A 13017-nucleotide genomic window follows, 5' to 3' on the forward strand; every position below is an offset into this window, starting at 1 on the left:
GCCGTCCAAACCTCTCCTGTTCGCCTGCGGTGTCGGGTATATGGGCCCAGCCAATGTGAAAATGTAATTAGAAAACAAACTCCATTTAAACATTGCAAAGACTAAACGCTGCCTGAAATTAAATATAGTATTTTTGATTTATTTTGTCTAGCAGGGAAATGTGCCAGAAGTTACTGCATGTTCATCACAATTAATTATGATGATAAAAGAGCATCTAACCAAACCACTTCACTCGTTTCTTGCTGCTATTTGAAAAGTTGAAGTGACAAAGCCAGCATTGGCAGAGCGCAACATAACTGGAGCACGGCAGAAGGAAATCTTGATTAAATTCTTGAAGTAAACATTTTCTAAGAATAACTTTATTTTACAGTAATGGATTTCATCCCTCAAATGCCTGATTACGCCTGACCTCAGAAGCCAGAAGTTTGATATTGTTTATAAAAGCAAATTTTTTTTTTCATATTTGAGTAATGCCAACATCCAAGTCATAGCACATGCACAGCACATTTGCAGAGCCCTTAATAAGAAACATATTTTCAATGCAATAGAGCCTTATGCTCATTTAGAATGAGTGTGATTATTTCATTTCCATCGTGACATTGTTTTCCATAAAGATAACCGCAGCAGACAAACGCTTCCTGTAACGAAAACAGTGCTGCACTTAAAGCTGTCAGCATCACGTCTCCCCGCTTGGTGTAAAAACTTTCACAAACAAAAGCATCACAGTGAGGTCAGAGTGGAGACGCAGGTTTCTTTCAGGTTTTGGTTTTTATGAGCTCCAGTGTAGTATATTTGCACTGCAGCCTTGAAAATGCTTCCCATGCCGAAAGAGGCTTTGGCAACTGAGGTATGCACCTCAACAATACACGGGGGTCTGTTTACAGCGCAGAAGGCCCCTCTATAAACTCCCTGCCTGCACCAGAGCAGCAAGCCCTTGCAGCTCAGCCCCAGGCTGACTAGACTTCATACTTCCCCTGCCGTCATTTCAAAATGGTATTTCAATCTTTAACTTGTTGACCCGAGCCCATGAGCCAGTAAACCACAATAGAGGAAAAATGTGTCAGCTTCAGTTTGAAGACAAGTTGAATTGCTCTAACATGATTGTTCTGGTATTTTGTTTCCTTTTCTTCACAAAATCTTGCATCCATCTTATTTTTTTTCCTCCCCTTCTTCCTCTGCCTTTTCTTTAGCAAAGTGACATGAACTCATTCCTGTGGAGAGTAAAGCGTCCACCTCCTCAACCACCTTCCTACTTATTTGGTACCATCCACGTGCCCTACACCCGCGTCTGGGACTTCATCCCCAACAGCTCCAAGCAGGCTTTCCACAACAGCAACAATGTTTTCTTTGAGCTGGACCTTACTGACCCGCTGACCATCTCCAAGCTGACTAGCTGCCAGCTCCTGCCCCACGGAGAGAACCTGCAGACGCTGCTACCTCGAGACTTGTACCGCCGCCTCAAACACCACCTGGACTACGTCAGACACATGATGCCCCACTGGATGACTGCTGACCAGCGAGGCCGCGGCCTGTATGCTGACTACCTGTTCAATGCTATTGCGGGGAACTGGGAGAGGAAGAGGCCTGTGTGGGTGATGCTGATGGTCAACTCCCTGACGGAGTGGGACGTCCGGTCCAGAGGGACGCCGGTGCTGGACCTGTTCTTGGCTCAGGAGGCTGAGCGGATGGGGAAGATGACGGGGGCAGTGGAGCGGGTAGAGGAGCAGTGTCACCCCCTCAACGGGCTCAACTTCTCTCAGGTAAGAGGATGAAATGATGTTTGCTTTTGCCTTTGATTCCATGTGTGTACACAGCTGGAGGAATTGCAAAGACATGCCAGGCCTAGAAGGGGCATGAGCAGATCCTAAGTTTGTGTATCCTTCTTATCCTTCTGCCGGGAGTAAAAGCACCTCTAAAGACAAGCAATCCTAACTTTATAATCCACAGTAAAACTTAAGTGTATGCACAGATTTTGGTTGTTGCACCTTCTCTGGAAGAAACAGAATGTGGGAGAGGACGGTATAAGCAGAAAGAAGTGATTAAAACCCATCTGCTGGAGACAGCTTTACAGTTATGGATGTCCTTCCACTTCGCTGAACAAACACGCTCACCAGCTGACTCTGCAGAAAGGGTGTCAGGCTGAGCAATGCACACGAAAACAGATTAAAGAAGGTTAGATGAACAGAGAGCTTTCTCTTACGTTAATGCAGACTGTCTGTCTGGCTCGGCGTGGTATCGCTGGGCTCGTAATGGAGACTGAAAGATGAGCGAAATAGCCTAATTCCTTGATTAGCAAAACATGGGGAGTATTTCCAGCTTTCATTTCTAGTATGATGGTAAAAAAAAAGAAGGGAATGTGCATCTATTTGAAGAATTAGTCCGCTGGAGGTGACTTAATGTGGAGGCTGGAGAAAATGTTTCAAGCTGTGGGAGGTCGCAGGAAAATTTGGGATAAAGAAGAAGATGCTCTGTTCTATTTTATGTCCAAATACAACCTTAGATCTAAATTGAGGAGGAAAAAAGTAAAAGCACTCACAACCTAACACATGTGCTTTGCATATACGGCATACCACACACAAAGGCACACTGCAAGCGTGCAAAGATCCGTACAGGCACATACACAGTGCGCTGCAACAGAATCTGCGAGGGCCTGAACTTCCATGTGACAGGACGGAGGGCTCCGGGAGCTAATTTGAGAGGCAGTGGGCTCCCAGCCTCTCCTCTTTCATCATCACCTCCTAACTACGCTGTCAAAGTCGCAGTGCATTGCCCTCCACATGCCTGAGAGCTTTACTGCCCCTAGAAATAAGCCAGGCAAGGCACGCCGGGTTTCTCAGTAATGAAGAGGACAAGTGCTAATGCCTTTACAAGGACTTTGCAGTGTTTTTGTAGATGTGCTCTTTTCTTATTATCTTAAAATATTCATGTTTGTAGTCTTAGTCGAACTGCATTTAATGTTAATCTGCATTTAGTGTGGCAGACACTGACCTTAAAAACAACACTGCTTTGAATTACTGTACATCCTAACATGGTTAAGCAGAAGCTCAAGTCCAATTTTAGACAAAAGTGTTCCTGTTTCTGGAGTATTTTCATTTTACCTTAATCTTCAAGATCCATTCCTCCATAAAACAAGGCAGAATGCACCAAATTTACAATGGGCATTAAAAATATTTACAAGACAGGTGTTCAAATTCAGATAAGAGTTTCACTGCCATAAAAAAAATTCAAAGTTTAATCATGAAAACCCTCTTCTGAGCCCTCAGCTCCTTTGCTTCCAGATATGTATGAGAAGAATTCAGAGCTGAACTGAAACTGACATGGAAACCATTATTCTCAATTATAATAATTTGTGATTTAATCTGAACACTATGGTTGATTGGATCCCTCTATGCTTGACTGTAAGAACGATGAGGTCAGAAGGATGGATTGACTAAGAGTCAAAGAGAAAATGCGTGGGTGGGAATCAGAAGAAAGAGGAGTGACACACCAGAGAGAGAAAGTCGGGGATAGAGACTGACTGGGGAATAGAAGGAGTGTAAAGGCAGCGGTGGAGTTGAAAAGGCAGGTGCGCGTTGTGCATCATCGTCTCACCGCTAACGCTAATCTGAAACATGAGCAAAGGGATATCTGAATTGTAGCTGCTTACAATATCCTGTAACTCAGACTTCACTGAGAGACTCTTAGAAGCATGAACGCCAGTGATTTATCACTTGTCACACTGTAGGTTTCTCATAGGCACCTGATCCCAGTGGTCTCAGTGCAGTGGAGCTCGGACCACTGGGAGGCAGGTGGTCTTTAGGCACCGGTTTGTCCAACTCAACAGTTTCGTTGCATTTGGGGGACCCATGACTTTAGAAGGAGCAAGTTTTTGGAGGAAAAGAGGTACAGCAAATATATCATCCTCTCTGGAATACAGGAGGAAAAGGAGGCGGAGCGGAGTGTTTTAAAGTAGTAATCGTCTGGTTGTAGTGGTCATGTTGGTGATGGCGTGGGAGGGACAGAGAAATATTAAGTATACCAGAGCCTTCTATAGACAATCGTGGTTCAACAAGAGCTCTGTGTGTCTGAGAACTCTCTCTGGCCTCTTTAGATCACAGAGAGGTGTGGATATCACTGTGATAGGCCATTTAGAAACTATGGAAACAAAGGCAGGTTATGGCGCATGGTTCTTCTCCAGTTCTTTGAAGGCCGATGGAGGTTGACAGTTGGGCGGGTCGGCTTGTACCAAATGCTTTGAGCACAGATTGGAAAAGGGCTGGAGAAAGCTTAGTCAGCCAAGAGAGTGCAAGCTGCATAAGCAGAGCTCCAGGAGTCAGTATCAATTTCAGTGATTTATTTCTCCTCAAGGATGGATTAATAAATTACCATAATGGCTTATCAAGTAAACGCATCTGTCATCTGCATAATAATGACTCAGAATATGATTGTCTTTTTGATGAAATCTGTCAGAAGTGAGAAACAGCGATGTCTGAGCAGTCTCAGCATCACAATGGTACTGTGCATTGATGATGCACAATACCAAACTGTAGAGGCTTATTTGCACCAAGATGAGGTTAAGATGTGGAACTAAAATGGCTCTTGTGCAAAGCTGCTTTTAGGCGGCTCCTGCCTCTGAGCCTCTCTCGTTCCCACCAAATAAACACCCATATTTATTTTCCCTGGGTCACATTGCAGCCGAGGCCACTGGCCCATGTCAAGGAGAAATTACATCATATCGGTGGCGCCTTTCTCCCGGGCAGGGGTCATGGGGGTCATGGAGGGAGGTGGTAGTGGAGCAGCAGAGCGGTAAGGAGACTGGCAGTCTGCTGGGGTCAGTCTGGGCACTGCTGAGCAGGCAGGCAGCGCCCAATCGGATCGCACTCCTGGCTCAACCTCTGACCAGGTTGAGTTTCCATCTGCTCGAGCTGCTTTTTGCTACGACTTGTGCAAATAGAAAGAGAGAGAACGAGAGAGAGAGAGAGAGAGAGAGAGAGAGAGAGAGAGATGGCTGACTGTTGGCAGACCCCCAGTGTTGTCACCTCAGGGTGGGAAAGAGGATGCGGTGAAGGTTTTCAGGGATGGGAGGGTGACAGAATCTGGTTTCCTCTCAGCAAGAGGGCGTCCTCCTTCCGGTTAGGAGGTGCCCTGTTTACAGCTTCAGTGACAGCATGATGTGTCTATTTCCATCAGGCCAGCTCCTGTGCCATCCCTCTGCTCGAGCAGACATCAGCCCGAGGCATTCTGTTGTGCTGACGCTGCAGCCTCACATGCTGTGGTCACAGTGGAGCACTTACAGGCCTGGAAATGTGGCCAAAATATCACAACAATGTATTTCTTCATGGTAAAATACTGTGCTATGTGGTGACATTCAGTTTTTCCAATATATGCATGAAATCATATAATGAAAAATACATTGTGCTCGGATAGAAACCACTGAGTTTACACATAGTGGTCATAAAGTGGAACTTTTGTCTGTCTGGGCCGGAGACATTCTCTTCAACTCTATTTAGACCCACACAGTCTGTGTTTCCCATACGTCAATATTACTTTATATGATATTCAATTTGGTTTTACAATTCAGATTGAACCTACTAAAATATATGGCCCTAGGATACAAATCAGTGATTTGAAAGTTATTTCAAAACAGTAAAATATAGCATATCCAAGGGGAATGTCTTTCTGTGTGCACATCCAGAGGTTTCTGGCTGTGCGTGGCAGTTACTTGATGAGCATTTATGGTAAGTAGTTAATATAATATTGAGAGCCCAGGCAAGTGAATGTCTCTAAAGGCTTTGCAAGGGTTGCTACAGCAGAAATTAAATCAAAATAAGATTCTCATGTGTCATATCAAATCATGTCGAATATTTAGCTTTGTCTTACTTGGACAGCGTCCACCTAAACAGGACATCTTTAAAGGAAGGAATTAGGTAACATCCAATCTTACCCATATCCAAATATTTACATTCAGTGACGGGTGTGTAAGTTTGGGTTTGGAGTGATGTGATGGCCACAGAGGCTGACTGATGGAAAAAGAAATTCTGTGTCTCCACTCTGCTCTTGTTTCCTCTGACCTCCTCGCTCCTTTTGGATCTCTATTCCCTTCTTTTTGCTCCCCATCTTTCTCTCTGACATGTCTTGAAGCTCTGCTTTGTCCCCATCGCTCATCTGCACACACACACACACATCAACACGCACACATTGAGTGGAAAAAGAGGTGAGAGAGGAGGAGGAGGAGGAGATTACCTTTAAAGTGTGTTGGCGATGTGTGTTCCCTCTTTAAGCGTGACATCTGAGGTTGTTTCTCATCTAAGCTATAATTACCTGCGCAAATATGTGGAAAACTGCAAGGCAACACGTATCAGGCCGTATCATCTGGTCCTGTCAGCAGGCAGACGGCAGTCCCACTGTTGCACTAATGACTTAATAGGCCCCTTAATGACCAAATAGCCCACTGCCATCCAGAAGCACTTAGACAATTATGCGCTGGCCAGATCTCCGCAGGCTGACGGTGAGATGGAGGGAGGTACAGAGGTTGGATGGAGAAGAAGAGGCACTGTGCACTTGTCGAAAAAAAGAAATCACAATTCTTGAACTTGATTCATATTTTAAAGGGAAAATGTGTCTGCAGGCCGCAGACAAGGCTTAATGGGAGAATAGTGGCTTCAAGAAATGTTCCGTTGAAAGCAATAGCCACAATTTTAGTGTTTTTTTTTTTTTTTTTTTTTTTTTTTTTACTGCAAAAACATCAGTCAGCTTCCCACTCTTTACTAACTCTTCCTAAGTTGACTGACCAGGTAACTAACATAGAAGTAATGCAGGGAAAGTAGGTAAATACCAAAAATACATTCAGGGTTATTTTTTTTCTTTATTCTGTCAAACTTGCACCATGGCAGATTTTATTAATCAAAAGTTAACTATTAACTTCAATCTAACCACGAAAGCTGTACAGCCTTTGCGCCTCTATAAACTCACTGCAGTGTCTCCATTCACTGAATCCAGCAGAGCTCACGTCCCCTCTCGCTCCGAGTACCTGAGAGAGGCGAGGTAATGACTCCACCACATTGTCGCTGAGCTGAGTGCTGCTGAGGCAGGGAGTTGAGCGTGGCAGGTCGGAGCGCTCTTCCATACTTTAGCGTTCATTGTGCCAAATCTTCCCTCGTTCCTTCGCCCACATTCTCCCTTTTGGTGGAGAAACTGAGCGTTCCTTTCTGCATAAATTGTAACGAGCTCACGTGGATCCAACTCGTCTTCTTTTCAAACGAGGACCAAAGCACACGCCTACATCTGCACACACACACACACACACACACACACACACACACACACACACACACACACACACACACACACACACACACACACACACACACACTTACACTGCAGTCAGTGTCAGTATAATTATTTTGTCATCCTAACAGTGGAAACTGCAGTAAATCGAATGGTATTTGAGCACGCTTTTCTGCAGGCAGGTAGACACACACACACACACACACACACACACACACACACACACACACAAATTATGTTTCTATATTACATATTTGCTCATCACAACAAGGAAAACTGCAGTAAAATGTAAAAGGCTAGAGGTTGTTTTCTACATGGGAAGGTCATGTAGTTTCCAGGACTTCTGAGGTTAATCCCAGGTTGTCTGGGCCAGAGGCTGATTGATCACAGACAGGAATGTGACTGACTGATTTCCTCAGAGACCCAAGTGGCCCCTCTGGAATGTTGTTGTCTTTTGGGACTTCCTTGTTTTATAACCTTTGTTTAACCAGGTTAGCCCTGCTAGAACTAAGGATCAGGGTGTGTGTGCTGCTAAATGTTGGAACTTTGGACTTCTCTTCAAGACACTTCACTCACAACTGCATTCTTCCATAATATATGTTTCATACAATTTTCACTTTGGGCAAAAATGTGTACATTGTAAATACATTAAAAGCCTTTTAGTACTTTTTGTATTAGGCATTCAGACAATATTTTCTTCAGGTGGAAATGCAGCCTTTAAACTTGATTTTTTTTAAATAATCTTTCATGAAATAATTTCAATAAATCCAAATTAAATGACAAAAAACATCACATAGAAATTCCCACATAAAATACAATTTCTTATCGGTTTTCCACAATTTTTCACTTCCCACTAAAATCAGCTTTATAAATCGTCATTGCAAAAATATATATATATTTTTTTATTAAGACAGTGATATTGTCCATACATTAGTTCGATCATCATAGTTATTTCATGTTAGGTTTAGGTGTGGGATTAAAAGAAACCTTGAATGTTGGTAGAAAACAGAAAGTGAAAACCTGTTTTTCATGCAAAAGTTTGGTGCTTGGTTGACCCATTTATCCACCCCAAACTTCTCCCTCTGTGGACTTTGTGGTTCAATAACTTTGCCAAAGCAGTACTTCCTGTACTCTCAATGGATTTTTTTTTTTTTTTTTTTTTTTTTTTTTTTTTTTTTTTTTAATCACTAAAGGGCTTTGTCTGCTTCCATACATATTCTGGTTTATGGCATTTGTGATCCCAAGTTAACTAAGGAGAAGCACAATAATAATTTGACTGATAAACAGATACAGACTTGGCTAAATACGAAAAAAGTAGTACATTACAGTATGCACTGAATTCTTACCAAAACATCTATCTTTGCAAATGCTGAGGAATCAAATTTAAACAAACAACAACCATAAACATTTATTCTATTAGTGTGAACAAACGAACAACTAGCTAACCAGACAGAGCGACATAGCGACATATGTCAATACCAGCCAGGGTGAACATGGAAAAAAGATTGCCAGTATGCTGTGGCATGCGACTTTCCATGTCAGATGCATGGTGATCCGAGATGAACTCAGTTTCCTGGTCTGCCTGTGACATCAGCCACACATACCTCTAACACCTCTGACACAACCACTGGCCAACAATCATAAATAGGTGCCAGGAGAGAACAACTGCATGTATGTTGTGTGATCCAGGCTTGTTGGGGATTAAGGAGCATTAGCAGAGCCCTCTCAATGAACCCGCTTTTAATGTGACCCATGCTTCTTTTCTACCCCTGCTGCCCTGTTCCCATTATACACAACCCAATGGAGCACTTCAGCTCTGCTTACACCCTGCCTTCGTACCTCTCACCTTTCTATACCCACTTTCCAAAAAAAACAAAAGTTCAAGCTCATTTTCACTCTCACACCATTTACTGACATTAACCTGCAAGTCAAATAATAATGTTTTAGTTTTAGTTTGTATATGTATTTATCCAGTCAGACTGGGAAGGTTGTGCATAATGTTTTGCAACACTGTCACACATGGTGCATATTCACACTTCTATGGAGAATAAAAACACTGTAATTCCACTACAAGTCTCATATTCAAAGTCATGATTTGTATGGAACAAAGAATACATTTCATGATCAAATAATCTATTTTAAATGGAGTAGAATTATAGTTAAGGTGGCTTCAATTGAGCCATGTAATTGTAGTTGGAAGGGCTGGAGAGGTGAATTTTTTTGTGACAGCAGTATGCAGTGACATAAGCAAGCAAAGTAAAGGCACTGAATCAGCCCAAGTCCAAATTTAGCAAACCTGCCTGGAAAAAGTAATCTGCTCAAAAACAATGCAACATAATTTCTATTTAAGTGCACTAAATGCACTTTTTTTTCTTTTAGAGGAAGTCTGTTTTATGTCTAACTTTGTTCAGAAATATAGAGGAACTTATACATTTTGTTCTACTGGCTGCTTTTTTGCTGCCACAGACTGAAGGTGTCTCTCTCTGACTAACATTAAAACTGCCAACTGGAGCTCTTGAAACAAGGCTTGGCTCATAAACTTTTTTTGGGTGCACATAAATCCTGTTGTTCGTACTATCTCCCTCCCAAACAATTGGGTGCCGGGACTCCCTTTGCACACATCTCCGTTAGAGAGTACCTCTTAGCTGAAGCAGAGAAACAGGCAGGCAAGAAGAGAGGTCGTGCTGAGGATCAGTGGGTAAGTACAGGCAAGCGAAGAGAGGAAGACAATCAGACAGACAGGCAGGCAGCCAGGAAACAAGACAAGACAGCAGAGAGAGAGAGAGAGACAGCAAGGCAGGGAAGCAGGAAACAGGCTCCAGTACCATTAACGAGACTATAGACACAGATGCTTCGGTACCGGGAAAACAATTCAACAGATTATTGAAGAGATAAGTGAAAGCATAAACACAGAACTTTACGGGTCAAACTGAGCTTAGTCACTAAATTGAACAATGTTACGCTCTGTCCAAACTTTCATCCTCCCATTCCAGACCTGTTAGTAACCCAAACCAACAGTGCAGCCAAGTTCCTTCCTCTGACACATAACAAAAGGATCCAGACTTTGTGTGTCCTTACCAAACACTTATGATTCTAGTTGGGATGCATTCACTTCTATTGGGCTGCTTTTGAAATGCTGTACGAGGTTAGTTAGTGCGAATTATAACAGCAACATTTTGGGCCCGCATTTAAAAAAACTGATCCCAAACCAGCGCTTGACCACCTGGATTAGCAAAAGGCCTCATGTTACCAGAGCCTTCACCAAAAATCCCTCAGCACCTGATCAATAAATCTATTTTACCCCAGTGTAACCCGCAGTAGCTCAGTGGATTTCAGGCATTTGTGCATTTGGTCCTCTGGTTCACCTTTCAAATTAAGAGTTCCCAGAACTTTCTTTGAGCTGCACTGACTGGGGGAGCCGATTGCCCTTGCACTTGCCCTCCGGATGACCCTATTCCTTTGGCTAAGGCCCAGTAGCCCTGTCTCCAACCCCCCTCTTGCACTGCAGTTGAACATGACATTCTCAGTTCCTCGTAACGACACAGGCCTGAGTCAATTAGTCTTCGCAAATTTGGTTTTAACAGGATAAGCGGTTTAGCGAATACATGATTGGATGAGGATTATTTTTTTAGGGCTTTTGTCCCCTCTCTAAGGTAAGTATACAATATCAAGGGGACTAATGTCATGTCCAAATACTTAACTGAACTCCTTTACGCTCTTTTTATGTGCCTATGTGAAAATTCCTTTCCATTTGATGCGTAAAACGGATTAAAAATAAATAATATAAAATTGGCTGCCCTGCTGTTGACGTGTGACCTGGTCAATCCTTACCACGAGAAAAGGGACAAGAAGAAAAAAAAAAAATTAAAAAAAATAAAGAAAAAAGGGGATTATGAAAAAGAGAAGGAATAGTAATAGGGACATAAACAGAGCTGGGAGATGAAGCCGAACAGTCCCCGAGCCACTGAGACAAAACCGTAAAGAGAGGAGAGGGGGGAATCAAATTGTTCGGTTCTGGGGTGGAGAGAGCAAAAGCAACATTAACACAGAAGTCTTTCACTTTTCCCACTCAAGAGCTTCCACAGTGCCAAAACAAAAGACAATAAAAAAAAGGATGCCGCTGTGAAAGTTCTCCCTCTTCTCTTGCTTTGGTTTGGTCCCCCGCCCCTATCACACATCACAGTCAATTTCACCTGTCATTCACCAGGGCTGTGTTTCCAACACAGTTCTTCTACCTTACCCAAGGCATTCACTCTCTTGGCGTCCAGAGGAACAGTTTAAATATAATATCAAACATATGGCAGAGTTTATGGAACCTAAATGAGATGAGAAATCAAATTTACTTAAATACTTGGGGCATGACTCTGGTCTCTGAGGAGTGCCATTGTTTAGGGAGATCCAAAATGATGGGCAGCTGTAATTACAGCCACAAACTGAGGAAAGAGGGGATGGGATAAGTGAGAGAGCCCACAGAGAGGAAGCATGGGGAGGAAAAAGGTACAGGGGGAAGAAAACAGAGGTGAGAAGGGGACAAGGTTTAGAAAGAGGGGCTCTCAGTGGGTGGCTCTTTTCTCATTTTTCTTCCTCATTCTGTCTTGTGGGTGTGCATCATGTGATGATGTGTAATTGGCTTGTGGTCACACCAGAGTTGTGCAAACAGATTAGCGGGGAAACATGTCAGCCTGAGGGGCTGCGGAGGTGAATGTGTGTGTTGTGTGAATCACAGATGTGGGACTGTGTGGGAAATGGTTTGATGGAGTAAAGCCTATATTAATGGTGAACAGGAGGGGCAGTTGACTTTGTCGCAGACAAATTTGTTGTCGTGGGCCCCCGGGGAACGTCTAGAGCTCTAGAGCTGTGTTCACGCGTAGTTACACATGTATATTCAATACAGACATCCATACACAGCTTTTCAATGATTCATTTGCATCCACTAAATTTAATTATGTCTGCATCCCACTCATGTATTCCAGAGGTTCAGGACACTTGAGGCTACAAATCTCGCTCTCTGCCATAAAGCCTTGCTACACCGCACCACTGCACACACTGAACAGAAGTTCACTGTGTGATTCTGAAACCTCTCATACAGAATACACACCAGTTTATATCTCTTGAATATCATGAGGACTGTCAGTTTTAAAAGTTTTAAAGCCAAAGTTTGTTCACTTGGAAAGTGCTATTCAGTTTTAGGTTACAGCCAGTAGCTAGAAAGCTTAACTTAGCACAAGGCTTAGTTCAGTCAGCAGGCAAATCGGATTTATTTCTCAAATCAGATCTTTAGGACAGACTGTCTGCACTGTTATTTGCAAGTGAGCGGATCAGAATTGGTGTGTCCAGACATCACCAACCTATCTGCATGGGTTGCTGTGGTAACAATAGACAAACAGCTATGCTGGTGATGCGACTTTCTAACACAGAAGCTGCTGGTATGGAAGGATTTGATGGATGGACTTCTAAAATATTAACTGGCAACTCAATATTGAATATTGACAGATAAATAGCATCCTACAACTCAATTGAAAAAGAAAAAGAAAGAAAACTGTACTATTAAATCCAGCAGTGTTCTCATCTAAAGTCAACTCTGGGAACAGAGAGATGCAGCACAAGTGAGCATTCCTGGAGCTGAGCTGCGGACACAGACAACCAGAGAGTGTTGGGAAGAATAAGAGCCATAATGAAATCTCATGGACATACTGTATGAGCCCATTCAGATATGTAAGTTTGACTTGGCTGCAGAAAGTCAGTGTGCAA

The 13017-nt window shown here is 43.0% G+C and overlaps 1 protein-coding gene across 1 annotated transcript in view; it reads left to right on the forward strand.

Annotated features, from left to right (window-relative positions):
• The window catches only part of trabd2b (TraB domain containing 2B), a 64737-nt gene that overhangs the window by 1828 nt on the left and 49892 nt on the right, over positions 1–13017 (forward strand). Inside the window, exon 2 of the mRNA XM_069150320.1 lies at positions 1191–1760. Within this exon, the coding sequence (XP_069006421.1) occupies positions 1191–1760 (570 nt within the window). The remainder of the gene's footprint in view (positions 1–1190; positions 1761–13017) is intronic.

The sequence above is a fragment of the Embiotoca jacksoni genome, unplaced genomic scaffold (assembly GCF_022577435.1).
Source record: "Embiotoca jacksoni isolate LCO1_2020_lvr unplaced genomic scaffold, fEmbJac1.0.p SCAF_16, whole genome shotgun sequence".
Classification (NCBI taxonomy): Eukaryota; Metazoa; Chordata; class Actinopteri; family Embiotocidae; genus Embiotoca; species Embiotoca jacksoni.